Source organism: Geospiza fortis, unplaced genomic scaffold, assembly GCF_000277835.1.
Source record: "Geospiza fortis unplaced genomic scaffold, GeoFor_1.0 scaffold662, whole genome shotgun sequence".
Taxonomy (NCBI): domain Eukaryota; kingdom Metazoa; phylum Chordata; class Aves; order Passeriformes; family Thraupidae; genus Geospiza; species Geospiza fortis.
The window spans coordinates 535,768-551,334 of NW_005054450.1; the positions used below are offsets into that span (position 1 = coordinate 535,768).

The 15,567-nt window shown below is 57.8% G+C and overlaps 2 protein-coding genes across 2 annotated transcripts in view; one reads left to right on the forward strand and one right to left on the reverse strand.

The window, feature by feature from the left end:
- The window catches only part of NOC2L (NOC2 like nucleolar associated transcriptional repressor), a 25,513-nt gene extending 18,446 nt beyond the window's left edge, over positions 1-7,067 (forward strand). Inside the window, exons 14-18 of the mRNA XM_005427708.3 lie at positions 1,341-1,484; positions 2,053-2,166; positions 4,801-4,936; positions 5,952-6,086; positions 6,715-7,067. Coding sequence (XP_005427765.2) covers positions 1,341-1,484; positions 2,053-2,166; positions 4,801-4,936; positions 5,952-6,086; positions 6,715-6,842 — 657 coding nt within the window. The 3' untranslated portion in view covers positions 6,843-7,067. The remainder of the gene's footprint in view (positions 1-1,340; positions 1,485-2,052; positions 2,167-4,800; positions 4,937-5,951; positions 6,087-6,714) is intronic.
- A 1,664-nt stretch (positions 7,068-8,731) lies between these two features.
- The window catches only part of SAMD11 (sterile alpha motif domain containing 11), a 72,266-nt gene continuing 65,430 nt past the window's right edge, over positions 8,732-15,567 (reverse strand). Inside the window, exons 13-15 of the mRNA XM_031062543.1 lie at positions 11,816-12,031; positions 10,848-10,958; positions 8,732-9,391 (exon numbers count right to left, since the gene is read on the reverse strand). Of these exons, the coding sequence (XP_030918403.1) occupies positions 9,281-9,391; positions 10,848-10,958; positions 11,816-12,031 (438 nt within the window). The 3' untranslated portion in view covers positions 8,732-9,280. The remainder of the gene's footprint in view (positions 9,392-10,847; positions 10,959-11,815; positions 12,032-15,567) is intronic.

Consider the following 15,567-nt stretch of genomic DNA (forward strand, 5'->3'; position numbering starts at 1 on the left):
CATTCCTGCCTGGCTGCCCTCCCCACAGCCTCGAGGTGTCTGCCGGGCTGGGGCTGCCCTTGGCTTCGCTAAAGCTGCGTGGGGAGAGGATTTTCTCCTGGAGAGCTTCCAGCCCTGCCCTGCTTCCATCCGTGTGTGCCCAGCCTGCCTCCCTCCCTGCTGGGCTGCTCCAGCTGCCAGGGGCTGTGTCCCTCCTCCTCCTCTTCCTCCTCCTCCTGCTCTGGGGGAAGCTGGGCTGAGCTTCCCAGCCTCAGCTTCCCAAATTCCCTGCCTGCAAGGCAGGAAGCACTGGCAGATGAAAGGAGAGCCAGTGGGGATGGGAGGCACTTCAAAGCTGCTGCTGCTGCCCCAGGGCTGACCCGTGGGGGTCTCTGCCTGCAGGGGCTGGGGGGGAAGAGCCCCTTCCCTCCCCCAGAGCCCTGGCAGGCAGCACAGAGCAGGGCTGGGAGCTTGGAGAGGAAAAGCTGGCACTGAGAGAGGAGCTGGCAGGAGCCAGAAGGGCAGGAGGTGCTGCCCTGCCCTGCCCTGCCCCGTCCCCAGGGCAATGTCCCTGCTGTGAGCAGGGAGCCGGGCAGGCTTTGGCTCCCCTGCAGCACTTCCAGTAAGAGCAGCTGGGGTTTTGCTCTGTGGTGTTCCAGGCTGGCAGTGGGACAGAACCAGCCCCAGTAATGACAGGGCTGGGCTGGGAACCCTCACTGCCGTGTCCACAGACACACGCTGGTGTGCTGAGCGCTTTCACTCCACTGAGATCCCATTGTTCCATTTGGCAGAGCAGGGAAAAGCACTCACAGACCCTTTTTTCCTCCTCTCTGTCCTTTAGCCTCTTTTACTGCCCTGGTTGTGTCTGAGATCTCATTAGGTTTCATTAATTTCTGTGGCAGCCAGGGGTGGGACTGAGGGGAGCAGGGGCTGTGTGAGGGAGCACAGAGCTCCAGACTGCACTGCCAGAGCCCAGGATGCTGCAGGATTTCTGGTGACACTTGTGCAGGGGAAGAAAAATGATAATGGATGTGGCAGCGGATGGAATGGATCTGGGGCTGCAGCTGGGGGATCAAGTGAGATAAATCCAATGACAAATGCATCTCTCAGTGGAGATAAATATGCAGCACCTATAAAAAATAAATATTTTAGGAAGGGGGGGTGAGGGCAGGACAGGCTTCAGCAGCAGAGGAATTGTTGTGCTGATGGTTTCTTTGTGCTTTGGGGGAGGCAGGGAAGGTCTGGGTCTGAATTCCCATTTTTCTGAGCTGGTGCTGTGATGGCAGCTGGGATGTGCTGGAGGGAGAGGGACAAGGCTCCCTCGCATGGCTTTTGTTCTTCCTCTCCCTTTCTTCCTGCAGCTGAAATCCTTCCTGAAGGAGTGCAAGGTGGCCAACTACTGCAGGCCCATGAGGCAGCTGCTGGAGAAGCTGCAGGAGAACTCGGCCCACATCTGCAGCAGGAGGCAGAAAGTGACCTTTGGAGTGGCCAGCACGGCTGCTGTGGTGAGCCTGGGGACATGGGACAGACATGGGGACAGTATGGGGACACAGGGACAGACATGGGGACATGGGGACAGCCTGGGGACATGGGGACAGACATGGGGACAAGATGGGGACATGGGGACAGCCTGGGAATGGCCTGGGGACATGGGATAGACATGGGGACATGGAACAGTATGGGGACAGACATGGGGACAGTATGGGGATGTGGGGACACAGGGACAGCCTGGGGATGGCCTGGGGACATGGGATAGACATGGGAACATGGGACAGACATGGGGACAGCCTGGGGACAAGGGACAGACACTTCTCAGCTTTTGGCTCCCTGTGTGTTCCCTGCAGTCCCCAGGCCTGGGGACAGTTCTCGGTGCCACCACTCCTGACTCAGCAGCTGCCTCAGTAGCTGAGGCTAAATTCACAAATTCACTAAGTCCTGCTGGCTCCCAAATGGCCCAGGAGCTGGGAAAGTGGGGTTGGGAAGGGGTCCTCACCTTGTGCCCTTGGCTGCCTGTGCTGGCTGGAAACTGCCTGGAAAACCTTGGAATGTGTGTGTGTGTCCCTTTGTCCCCAGGAGCAGTGGGAGAAGCAGGTGAAGGAGGAGGGGACGCCCCTGAGCAGGTATTACAGCCAGTGGAAGAAGCTGAGGGAGAAGGAGATCCAGCTGGAGATCAGTGGCAAGGAGAGGGTGAGCAGCAAACCCTGGGTGTGAGCCCTGGGGACAGCAGAGCCACGGCCTGGGGACAGCCAGGGGGGTGCTGGGGCTGGGGGACACCACTGGGGACAGGGGGACAGCCAGGGAATGGGGACAGGGACAGCCCAGAGTGGGGCCAAGCTCCTGCCCCAGACTGGCCCTGCTGCTGGAGCAGCTCTCTGCAGAGAGGGGCAGATTTGGGGTTTGCTCTGCAGAAAGGCAGATTTGGGGTTTGCTCTGTTCAGAGAGAAGCACATTTGGGGTTTGCTCTGCAGAGGGGCAGATTTGGGGTTTGCTCTGTTCAAAGAGGCAGATTTGGGGTTTGCTCTGCGCAGAGAGAAGCAGATTTGGGGTTTGCTCTGTTCAGACAGAGGCACATTTGGGGTTTGCTCTGCAGAGGGGCAGATTTGGGGTTTGCTCTGTTCAAAGAGGCAGATTTGGGGTTTGCTCTGTTCAAAGAGGCAGATTTGGGGTTTGCTCTGCTCAGAGAGAAGCAGATTTGGGGTTTGCTCTGCAGAGAGGCAGATTTGGGGTTTTCTCTCAGTACAGAGATGCAGATTTGGGGTTTGCTCTGTTCAGACAGAGGCACATTTGGGGTTTGCTGTGCTGTTGGCTGCCCTGCAGCCCTGCTGGTGAATGGGGCTGTTGTGTGGCTCGGTGGGGACTGGTGGCTTAATGATGCAGCTTTGTGAGCCCCAGCAGGAGAGGGAACACCATGAGGCCCATTAGGGCTGGGAAAATCCATGTCCCATTAGCAGCCATTGGGGGGAAAAGAGGTAATAACAGGGAAAAAAGAAAGCCAGCCTGGCTGGGAGCTGCAGCCTGCCTTAGACAACAGCTCTGACCCTTCCTGCCCATTCCATTTGCTTTTCCCCATGGTTTTTAATGGGATGGGGACTAATCAGCTTGGTGAGACCCTGCAGATAGGAGCCCTCTAGCTGGGGATTAAAAGGCTGGCCCCCAAATTAGCTAATTAGTGCTTGTGTGTGAGGAGCACAGGGGCTGTGGGCTGTGCCAGTGCAAGTCTCAGTCCTTTGGGCCACACCACAGCACGTTGGGGTTTGAGGTGCCCATCCTGAGGGGTCTCAAAGGGGGCAGGTGGCACAGCTGATCCAGCACCAGGTCCTGGCTGATGTGCTCAGGTTGTGTTGATGTCACCCAGAGCTGCCTTTGGAAATGGGGGATTTTCCCTGTGGGAATGTGGAACCCCAGCTACCAAACCCCTGCTGCCAGGAGAGGAGCCTGCCTTGTGCCCCAGAAATGGTGGGAATGATGGAAATTATGGGAATGGGAATTGCGGAAAACGCTTTCACCCCGTGGTGGGGCTGGGGCTGCCCCGTCCCTGGAAGTGTCCAGGGCCAGGCTGGCAGAGGCTCTGAGCAGTGCAAGGGGTCCCTGCCCATGGACCTGGAGGAGATTTGGGGTCCTTTCCTACCCAGACCATTCTGGGACCCTCTGGCCAGCCTGGGGGCAGCTGAGGGCAGCAGCTTGGCAGTGCCCCTGCTGCATTTTGCTTCCCAATCTCTTCCCTGGCACCTCTGGGCTGGTTTTTAAAGGCAGCCCTGAGCTGCTCCCCAGCACAGCCAGGGAGGAGCAGAGGCCTCTCCCCCTGGGGCAGGAAGAGCAGTGGGAAGATGATGATGATTTAAAATGAGGCCCCTGAAATGGTGGAGGGTGATTTGTTCCCTTCTCTGCCCATCCCTGCTGGGCAGAGCTCAGCTCCAGGATCAATATGGCCCAGCTGGGGACCATAACCCTGGAACAGGCTGGGGGAAATCGCTGGAATTGGCTGCAGGAGCAAAGCCACAGCTCCATCTCCTGCTCCCCGGCCCCATCCTGCCTCTGTGTCTCTGCTTTCCCACCCAGGCTGCTCCTGGCTGCCGGGAGGGTGCCTGTGCTCGGCCTGGAGAGGCTTTTGGGGGGGTCTCAGGGGTGGCAGGGGCAGCAGACGAGTGCTGAGTGTTTCCAAGCAAGCCCTAATGTGTGCTAATGCCTCCCGGGAGGGTGAGCAGCCAGGCAGGGCAGGGCAGCTGAGCTCAGAGAGCGCCTGGGATTTCATTTGCATTCTGATTATCTTTGCCCTGCTGGCCTGAGCCCTTGCAAGTAAATCCTCCCCCTAATCCCCCTCCGGAGAGGTGTAAAGAGCACTGAGGTGGTGTCAGTTGAGGGGACTTTAATGGCATTGATATTGGCTGCCTGCTCCAGGGGCTCTTGGCCCATTGATCTCCATCAGGGCAGGGGAGGGATGCAGCCCTTGAGCATCCTCAGCCCCTGAAACCCTGAAATCTGCACCCAGAACCAGGGAGTGGCTCAGGATCTGCTGCTCCAGAGTGCCCAGCCCAGCTGCAGAGCTCCCCCATGGGTATCCTCATCCTCATCCCTGCTGGGCTGCCAGCCCTGCGTGTTCCATGGGCAAAAGCAGTTCATACGGGCAGGAGCAATGCAGCAGCAGAGCTCTGTGAGCCTCCCTCACCCCTGGGACCCCTCACAGATCTGTGGCTGGCAGCAGACAGCCCCAGCTGCTGTGGGCAGGCTGGGCAAAGCCAAGTTCCTGCCTTTAAACACAGCTTTGCCATGCTAAAGCACAAATGAGGGCTGCTCTTACGTTGGGGTTTGTTTGCTTTCCAGCTCGAAGACTTGAACTTCCCAGAAATCAAACGCAGGAGGCCAGATGAGAGGAAGGAGGAGGATAAGAAGGAATTCAAGGATCTCTTTGAGCTGGACAGTGACTCTGAGGAGGAGAATGGTGGATTCTCTGTGAAAGGTACAGGGCTGGGGCTGGGCTTGCCTTCTCCTTGTCCACAGCCCCAGTTTCCCTGTCCACAATCCCATTTTCCTTGTCCACCATCCCCTTTTCCTTGTCCACAGTCCCCTTTCCCCTGTCCACAATCCAATTTTCCTTTTCCACAGTCCTGTTTTCCCTTTCCACAGTCCCATTTTCCCTGGTCACATTTCCTGAGCAGGTTCTGTGCATGGCAGGGGCTCCCACCAGCACGGGGACCTTTGATCCTGTCCTTGCTGCACTTCTGATTTCTTTATTTTATTTTATTATTCATTTTATCCTGACTGATGTTCCCAAGGAGCCCAGAAATCCTGGGGAGCAGGGGCTGGTGTCAGCTGGGCTGTGACCACGAGAGGGCCACAGTAAATTGTGCAGCCTGCCTGGGAAGTTCAGCAGAGTTTGGGATAAATCTGGGAGTTCCCCTGGGATTTGGGATGTTTGGGATGTCCTGGTGTGTGCAGCAGGAAGGGAGGGAGGGAGGGGAATCTGCAGCCCTTCCTTGGTGCTGTGGATCCAGGGGAGATTCCTGCTCCTGGGGCAGCAATTCCAGCAGGGTCAGCCCCAGAGTCCCCCCAGGGCACAGGGAAGGTGCTGGATGCTGGGAATTCCATCAGATCAGGGTGAGCTTTCCCCCAGAATGGGAAATGTTTGTCAGACAGGGAAGGATCCCAGGCTGGGGTCTCCGCAAGGGCTGAAGAGGGGAGAGAATCCCCTCTGGGAATCTCTGGGCAGGAAAGAACCAGGAGCTGGGGAGGCTCCTGCTCTCCTGGAACCTCTCCTGCTTTCCAGCTGGATTTCTGGGCAGAAAGGGAAAGCTGGGAATTGGGAATGGCTCAGGAAGAGGTGCTGGGCCCCTGCAGCAAAGGGAAGTGGCTTTGGGGGGATATCAGTGAGAAATGAGGAGAAATCTCCCCTTGGGTGAGTCTGGCACTCCTGAGCTCCCTCCCCTCACGTGTGCTGCTGCTCATGTTCCACCCACACCCTGAAACCCCTCCAGGCAAGGGCAGAGCCTCAGATGACAGCTCAGAAGCCAGCAGCAAGGAGTTTGGGGAGGAGGATGATGATGAAGAAGGAAATTACGAAGTGGAGGAGGACGAGGAGGAAGAGCTGGAAGAGGACAGCGAGTCAGAGGGTGAGTGGGGGATTCCTGACAGCACCAGGGCTTTTTGTCCTGCCAGGGTGCCAGGAGGGGCTCCACAGACCCTGAGGAGAGAGCTGGCAGCCCTGAGCTGCAGAGAGCAAAGGGTTCAAGTGCTCCCAGCTCTCACAGCCCCCCAGCCCCTTTCATCTCTTCTCTGGGCCCTCCTGCAGGCCGCTCAGCCCAGCCTGGGGCACACAGACCCTGCAGGTGCCACTCAGGGTGCCCTCACCCTTCACCTGGGGCACAGGGGCACGGGGCAACCCTCGCCTTGCTGGAGAGCTCCCAAGCCCTGCCTGCTCTGGGCTCTCACGTGTGCCCAGTTCAGGCTCCTGTTCCTGCCCCAGGGGGGCTCTTTGGGCTCCTGTTCCTGCCCCCGTGGGGCACTTTGGGCTCCTGTTCCTGCCCCCGTGGGGCACTTTGGGCTCCTGTTCCTGCCCCAGGGGGGCACTTTGGTCTCCTGTTCCTGCCCCAGGAGGACACTTTGGGCTCCTGTGCCCCCCAGGCATGGCTGCTGTGCCCAGCCCTGCAGGGCTCTCCAGGATGAATGAATGAGTGCCTGGCATTAATTAGTGAGTGCCCAGGCAGGCAGGATTGCTGAGCCTGTCCCTCTCCCCAGCAGAGGACGGCAGGGAAGGAGCCCAGCAGAGGAGGAGCTGCCCCCGGGGCCTGTCCCGCTCGGACCTGCAGCAGCTGGCACAGGGAGGGGACGACCTCGTGCAGGACCTGGAGTTTTCTGATGAGGACTGAGCAGCCCAGCCCTGTCCAGCCTGAGCCCTGCAGCACCTGGAGGTGCTGTCAGAGCCAGGAGCACAGCTGGGACCAGCCCCAGATCCACAGCTTGGACTTTTCAACTCAACTTGGACTTCTCCAGCTTTTTCTACCAGTTCTGCTTTTGGTACCAATAAAACCCAAGGCCGAGTCAAGGCCAGTACAAACTGCTCATGAGAGGGAATAAAAACCCATTAAAATCTGCTTTCAATAGCACAGGGTTCCCTTCCAGCTCCTGCTGAGTGAGCTGAGCAAGGGCAGGCTGAGGGTTTTGTCCAAGGTTCCTCCTCTCTGCCCCAGCAGCCACCCCAGATTCAGCTCTGGGGCCCTCACCAAACCCTCCTGTGCCCACAAGAACTGAGGGACTGCAGAGACTCTGCCAGAGCTTTGCAGCTTCCCTGGAAGCCTCGATCAGTTCAAGCTGCTCCAAGTGTGCTGCAGAAGGAAACTTTAAATTAAAGTTTCTTGGGTTGGGGATGTGCAGGCATGAAGGAATAAGGGAAGGCAAAATTGATAATGTAGCAAACACTGCCTGGGTGAGAACTGCACCACTTAAACTGTAAAGAAAAGATTTTCACTTTGGAAAAGATTGTAACTTACCTGTTCTTCCCAAAGAGAAAAGAATTCCCTTTTTTTCCTGGCTCTAACTTAGCTGGGCAAGGTGCTGGCTGCCTTCTGCCAGCTGGGAGCCAACCCTGGATGGGATTCCAGGCAGGAATGTGGCAGCTCTGCTGCACCTGTGGGGAGGCAGCTGGCCCAGGTGGGCACCCAGGAAAAAGGAAAGACAGAGACTGCTTGGGTAAAGCCAAGTACCATCTGTAAATTAAGTGTTTTTCTTTTTTATTTAAATTGATTGCTGGAAAGCATTTTTATCGTGATGTGATGGATAATGATTTTTTTTCCTTTTTTTACAATATAAAGAAGCTAAAGTACCACCAAAGCTATTCTGTAAGAAAAACGGCAGCACGTGCAACGTTTAAACAAAAAACAAACTCAAAAATAAAAAGGGGATGGGGGGGGAAGGAGAGAGAAAAGTACCACATGTGATTGTTGCTCACAACTGTACAAGTCACAGGAGGTCACCCCCAGGAGTTCCCAGCTCATTCACAGTAGTAAAAACTCTGCCCATTGCTTCAGCCTGGCCCCCTCCCCTGCAGCCAGGGCTGGGGGGGCCAGGGCTCTGTCTGGTGGTCCACAGCAGCCAGATGTGCACTCGCCCAGCTCTGGAGGAGGCAGCCAGATGTGCACTCACCCAGCTCTGGAGCAAGCAGCCAGATGTGCACTCACCCAGCTCTGGAGGAGGCAGCCAGATGTGCACTCACCCAGCTCTGGAGGAGGCAGCCAGATGTGCACTCGCCCAGCTCTGGAGGAGGCAGCCAGATGTGCACTCACCCAGCTCTGGAGGAGGCAGCCAGATGTGCACTCGCCCAGCTCTGGAGCAAGCAGCCAGATGTGCACTCGCCCAGCTCTGGAGGAGGCAGCCAGATGTGCACTCACCCAGCTCTGGAGCAAGCAGCCAGATGTGCACTCGCCCAGCTCTGGAGGAGGCAGCCAGATGTGCACTCGCCCAGCTCTGGAGCAAGCAGCCAGATGTGCACTCGCCCAGCTCTGGAGCAAGGCTGCACACAAAGCCCCCGAGCTGCAGGAGGAGCCTGGGGCAGCCGGGCCCGGAGCCTCCTCCCCCAGAGCACCTGCTGCTCTCGAACCAAACATCCCCCGGGGAAATCGATGCAGCCCTGCAGGGCTGGGGCACGGGCACAGTCCCCTCTCTGGGCACTGCCAGGCCCCTGTGCCAGGGCAGGGTGGCTCTGTACCATCCGCACAAAGTAAACATGGACGGGAACTTGCCTTTTGTCTTTTTTTTGTCCTTTTTTTTTTTTGTCTTTTTATCCTTTTTGTCTGTCTTTGGTATTGTTTTCAAAGTTGCTAGAGATGCATAGAACACCTGAATGAGGAAGTGAGCCCAGTTTGCAGGGAGGAGGAGAGCTTGGCTGGGGTGGCTGTGGATGGGATTTTTAGCTCGAGGTACCGGCGGGAGCAGCAGAGCCCCTTCCCCTCCCTGTGGAGGCACAGCCCGGAGGTCCTGAAGGCAAAGAGCAGCCTGTCCATGCTTCCTGTGCAGGGCTCTCCAGCTCCACTGAGCAGTGTGGAAGGGAACAGGAATGCTGCCTCCATCCTCCAGCATCCTTCTCTTCACTTGGCGTCGTCCCACGACAACATCTTTGGATCATTTTCCTTCCTTCCCTTTCAATCTTTTTTTTTTCTTTTTTTTGACAGTTCGGAAATCTCCGTGGTTCTTCTTTTATTTTCCCCAAACAAATAAAAAAAAAGCAAACGCATCCAAAATTAAAAAAAAAACCAACCCAAAAAGAGAACGTTCCTGCGGTGCGGGGCACTGAGCTGTTCCCCTGGCCCCGTTAGGACGGGGGTTTGGTGGTGTCGCTGAGCAGGGCAGGGTTCCCGTTCTCCTGCTTCGGGGAGCCCCGGCTGGGCGGGACGGCGCCGCCGAAGGGCGAGGCCACGCTGCCCTGCGGGAAAAACGGGAAAAAACCACAGCTGAGGGATGCGTGAGGGCAGGAGGGGGGGAATGGGACCCAGGGCTTGTGCAGAGTGCCAGGTTTGGGCTCAATCCCAAGGGCTGCTGACAGAAGGGTTCTCCCATCCCTGGATGTGTTCAAAGCCAGCCTGGACAGGGCTTGGAGCACCCTGGGACGGTGGGAAGTGTCCCTGCCCATGGCAGGGCTGGCACTGGATGGGACTGATGTTCTATGGAACATCACTGGAATGGAGCAATCCCATTCCCAGTGCACCTGGAAACCAGAGCAGGGAAGGTTTCCTCCTCTCCTTTCCTCAAGGATTTTTCCTGCAGTCCTGCTCCTGTTCCTGGGCACTGCTGGAGCCCCAGGCCTGCCCTGGCTCCCCCTGTCCCAGCTCCAGGTGTGCTCATTCCTGCCCTCTTAGCCATAGACACTTCAACAGGGCCCTGCTCTCCCTCTGCCGAGGGCACAGCACGGCAGGAATTGCTCTTCAAAAGGCCGGGAGGGAAAATAAAACTCCTGAACCTCTCCCTCCTGCAGCAGCTCCTGCTCCCTCCCAGCACCTCCACAGCTGCTTCCCATTTGAGCTTAAACAAAACCAGGGGCTGCTGCTGGACCCAGACAAGTGGGACATTATTCAGGGAGCAGCATCAGGGCTCTGCTCTCCCCCATCCAACCCCCAGCCCTGCCTGGTTATACAACTTTAAACACTATTGATGAAATTGAAGGAATTTTTCAAGCTCGTATCTCACATTCCCCCCGCCCCAAGCCCCATCTCTGAGCTGTTCAGGGCTCTCTTGTTTTTTAAGGAACATAAGAGTTTTATTTCCTCCTGAATTGACCCACGGGGAACAATTGCCCACAGACCCTTTTTACGAGCCCCCTCATAAACAGGGAGGGCTGCAGGGAAAGCAGTAAAGTCTCTTATTGTTTGTTCCAAGGCAGCACGAGCAGCGTGGGCTTGGGGAGCTGTGCCAGGGCTGGCACTGCCAAAGCCCCTGCAGGAACAATCCCAGGGGACACAGCACAGCTCAACACTGGCACGAGGGATTTTCCAGCACTCAGAGGGAAAGGATCCAGCAGAGATGCTCTGGGTTTGAGTCCCACTGAGGGGAGGAGGAATGGAACTGCTGTGGCAGGAGCCAGCCCATTTAGAGCTTCCCACTGCATCCCTGTTATTCTCTCACTGCATCCCTGTTATCCCCTGCCACCACTCATCCTGGACTATTTATTTCTGCCCCTGGGCACGGAATTCTGTCAGTGGTTTCTCCCTGAAACAACTGTGACAGCTTTCAGGTGAGGCTATGGAACATTTTCAAGGACAAATAAAACGTTCTTCTAACAGAACTGCAACTGAATTATTGCTTAATAAATGATATTCCATAAACCACGCGTCTGGACGCCCCAGGGACAGCTTCACCTGTTCTGAGAGAGGAGATTTTCCTACCTGTGACCTGATCTTCAGGGCAGGTCCCAGCTTGAGCCCCATGTTGTTCAGTAAGTGCTCTTCTGTCAGGAGGGGCAGGGTCTCCCCATCGATGGCCTGCTCTCGGAATACCTGAGGGGACACACAGGGACACACCTGAGCCACCTGTGCTGCCCTGGCACCATGGCAAAGGTGAACTCAGAAACCCTCAGAGCCTGGATTTATCCCCCAGGGGTGTTTGCAGCCCTGCACCCGCGGCCTGGAGCCATCCCTCTGGAGCCAAGGGGATTTTTATTGCAAAGAGCTGCTGCTCCTGGACCCAGCACAACTCCCTGCACCCATTCCCGTTCCCTTCCCCTCCTCTGCAGTGCCAAAAACCTCCCTGAAACACTCCACAAAAAGCCTGGACTTGGGAAAAGCATCCCCTGGGGTGTCCCCCAGCTCTAGTGCAGAGACAAAGCTGAATCCCAGCCAGGCTGGGGCAACTTTGAGTTGTGCTGGAGTTCCCTGAGATGTGATTCTGGAATTACAGCATCCCTGGGAATTCTGCAGGATTCTCCTGGTTCTGGAACCACAGCACTACAGGGAATTCTGTAGGGTTTTCCTGGTTCTGGAACCACAGCATTCCAGGGAATTCTACAGGACTCTCCTGATTCTGGAACCACAGCATCCCTGGGAATTCTGTAGGGTTTTCCTGGTTCTGGAACCACAGCATTCCAGGGAATTCTGTAGGGTTTTCCTGGTTCTGGAACCACAGCATTCCAGGGAATTTTCCAGCATTCTCCTGGTTCTGGATGTGGAGCATTCCAGGAAAGCCCACAGGCCCCATCCCACAGCTTGGATAGCAGCAAGTCCAGCAATCCATGAGGATAAAACCCAGGAAGGCCCTCAGGGCTCTGAGATGCAGCTCCCAGGAGGGACGAGCCCAGCTGGGAGGGAACAGGACCCCAGGGAAGGAGGACGCTCCTCCCAGGACCTGCAGGGTTTACCTGAGTGTACTCAGTGCAGCCAGACAGGTTGGACACGAAGCTGCAGACGTCCTCCACCGTCCATTTGCTGATGTCCTCCAGCGCTGGGCTCTCCTCCCCATCCAGAAACAGACCTCCCATGGTGCCTGGGTTGTGGGAAGGAGGGGAGGAGAAAGGAACATAAATCATTAAAATCCCACACGGACAACAAGCAGCCTGCAATCTGAATATTTCTCTCTAGCCACACATTCATCTTTAATGACCTGTCAATTAAAGCGCTGGGCAGGGTCAATTCATAGGCCTCTTCCTCCTGGAGGTCCCTGGCTGGGGGAGGGAAGGAAAAATCCCAGCTAATGCATTTCATGTGTTCAATGCTCCTCAGCTGCGGGGGAAGCAGGGGAGGGCAGGGCAGCACGGAGCCTGCAGGAGTTTGTGCACACAGAGCACAGAGCTCTGCCTGCCCCGGGGCTCCTGGGCCAGCCCCGCTCCTGGAACGTGCCAGGAATGACAACAGGATCACTGGGGAGCTCCTGCTCCTTCCCATTCCCACTCCCAGGGCTGGAATGGCAGCAGGGATCAGCCACCAGGGATCACTGGGCAGCTCCTGCTCCTTTGGAATGCCACCAGGGATCACTGGGCAGCTCCTGCTCCTTCCCAGAGCTCGAGTTCCACGCTGCCCAGCCTGAGCTGTGCCCTGGCTGGGGCTGTGCTGTCCCTGCCAGCCCTGTCACTGTCACACAGACGGTGTGACAGGCTCCCAGGGGCTGGGGCCTGCAGCCTGACAGAACTGTCAGAAAAATCCCAAAAGGAGCCAGTGAGAGGCACAGGGGGTGGAAATGGGAACAGGAACACTCAGGAACTCGGAGCTGCTGTGGGGGAAAGGCAAGGACACAGAACAAACCAAATGCCACAGAATGTCTCTTTGGGGTGGGGAAAGCCAACATCAAGCCCTGGAACTGGCTGCTGGGGGGTGTTGGGACCAGCAGAGCACGAGGACATTTCTAGGGATGAGAACATCCAGGATTCTCAGGCAGGGAAAGCGTTTATGAGGAGTATGAGCTGCTCTGCTCAGCACATGGAGAATGGAATTGCCAGGAGAAAAATATTTCTCCCAGGAGCCTGTCATGACAAAATTATCTGTCCTGTGGGCTTGGGGCCTTTCCCTGGTGGATTAGATGGATATAACCCTTGCTCCTGCCCACAGCTGTGGGACAGCACATGGGCTGGCAAGGGGAAAATGGATAAAACAAAACCACGGAGGGGAGCACAGGGCAGGGAGCAGCCAGTTCCCTGGGGAATACCCCAGGGCTGAGGGAACAGGCAGGGAAAGGAGCAGAGCCACACACAGGGCCCCACACACTCCCTACAGAGCCTCCAGCACATGCAGGGAAGCGGGAAAAGCTCAGGATCTGCAGGGGAAGTGATGGTGCCAGGGAGATGCTTTAAAGCAGCAGAGCCTGCCCAGGGAGCAGGCAGAGCCTCTGCAATCATTCCCACACATTTCCCTTCCCCATTTCCTGCTCCCCTGGCTGTCCTGCAGCTGCACCCCTCCGGCTGGGCAGGGCACAGCTCTGCTCACCCACAGCCCCAGCACCCTGTGATCCATGTCACAGCCCCAGCAGCCCAGGAGGGGCAGCCCCAGAGCCCCTGGAGCTCTCCAAGGCTCCCCACAACCCAGAGGGGGCTCTCAGGAAGAGGGGTTGGACCAGAGGAGCTCCAGTGGTCCCTCCAACCCGACCCCTCCTGGGGCTCTGTGGTGGCTTCTGCCCCTGCCAGCTCTGCCCGTGCCTCTGGAGCAGGGACAGGGCTGCTCCCCTCTCCTCATCTCTTTGTGTCCCTCCTTGCCAAGCACTTTGTTCCCACCCAGAGCCCTCAGGCCCTCCCCAGACCTGTCCCAGTTCCACCCTGGTTCCCTCAGTCGGGGTCAGTGTCCAGCTGTGCCCCTGCCATCCCTCAGGAATGGCCCTGGAAGGGTTCCTGGAGCTGCTCAGGGTCCCTTGCCCTCAGCAGTGCCCAGCTCTGCTCTCCCGGGGGCACAGGGGCTCCTGCCCTCCCTCCTGTGCCCCCCTGGCAGGACAATGCTCAGCCCGTGTCCCCCGCTCATGCTCTGGCAGCCCAGACAATGAGAACAAATGGGTGCCAGGGGCTGCAGGGCCACACCTTCCATCCCAGTAATGACCTGTCAGCTCACGGGAGCCACCAAGGGCAGCAGCCAGAGCCAGGCCAGCTCTGCCTGGCTGCCTGATAAATGATGCTCGGGGGCTGCAATGGACTGGGGGGTGCTCCAGCAGCTGGGGCCTGGCCTGCGGGGCCGGGAGGAATCCATCGTGCCAGGACAGGAGTCCCCAGCACAGCCCAGACACCCAGGCACAGCCCATCTGTAACCCCCTCCCTCCTCCTGAGCTCCAGCTGCTCCAGAAACAGAAACCGGGGGCTGGGGGGGGCATGGAGAGCAGAGCTGGGGTGCCCTGCAGCATGGGCAGAGCAGAGCCTGTGCTCCTGGCACCGCAGGGCAGAGCAGAGCCTGTGCTCCTGGCACCGCAGGGCAGAGCAGAGCCTGTGCTCCTGGCACCACAGGGCACAGCCTGGGCACACAGGGCCACCACAGGGCACAGCCTGGGCACACAGGCCCACCTGGCACCAGCCCACCTCTGGGCTCCATCAGCTCTGCTCCCAGCCCCTTCCCCATCCCCGGAGCACCCCCTGTGTCCCCCACTGAAGGCTGGGGTCAGGAGCAGCACAAGGCTGCATTAATTGCTCTCCAGACTGCAATCAATAGAAGGATTTTAGCCTCCTGCACACTCCATCCTTCCCTTTTTCCAAAGGACGGGGCTGCAGAGGGCCGGAGGAGGAGGAGGAGGAGGAGGAGGAGGCGGAGGAGGAGGACGCTGCTGAAACCTTGAGGAGATGAGGTCATCGAGCCACAGCCCCAGAAAGCAGCTCTGGAATGGAGCTGGCATGGCAGGGACAGAGCAGGGACAGGCAGAGCAGGGACAGAGCAGCTCCTCCTCCAACTGCCTCCAACTCCTCATCCTTCTCAGCTGGATGCTTCTCCCCTCTCCTCTCCTCCCTCCAGCTCTCCCTGCCTTGGCTGGGTGGGTGTTTCATAATTCCAGTCTCCAGGCTAGGGTACAACCTCCCGACCCTCCTGAGGGAGCAGTCCCTGTGCAAAAAGGGGTTCAGGAATTGTGTGGCACAGGGGGAGAGGGGGGTGCAGCCCTGCCTGCCTGCCCCGGGGTGCTTTGTGCTCCCCCAGAGCCACAGAACACATCTGTCACTCACCCCAGGATGGCTGCAGCCCTTGGATCAATACAGCCCTCAATATTTCAGCTGCTGAACTCCCACCTCAAGCCCTGGTGCTGCATCCTCCACACCTCCCTGTCCTCCCAAGGCTTTGCAGGTGGGAGGATTTGCTCTGGAGCAGCACAAACCCACAGGGAGAGCAGCCCCACACTGGGTGAAACCAGCCAGAAGCCAAAGAGCCCTCAGGAAAAGACCCCCAGCCCTGGCACAGGCTGCACAAGCCAGGGGAGGAGAGCAGGGAAACCCAGTCCGGAGCTGTGCCGGTGCCTCGAGATGTGCTGGTGATATAAATCCAAAGTGATGATAATAAATGGGCTATTACAGCATCTCACACACTGCTGGGGGAGGGAGGGAGGGCAGCCAGCCCCAGCCCGGGCTCCCCACAGAGCCAGGAGCACCACGAGCTGAGCCCAGCCCTCTCTAATGGCCGGGAGGAAAAGGCTCCTGCGAGGAAGGCTGGGCAGCCCGAG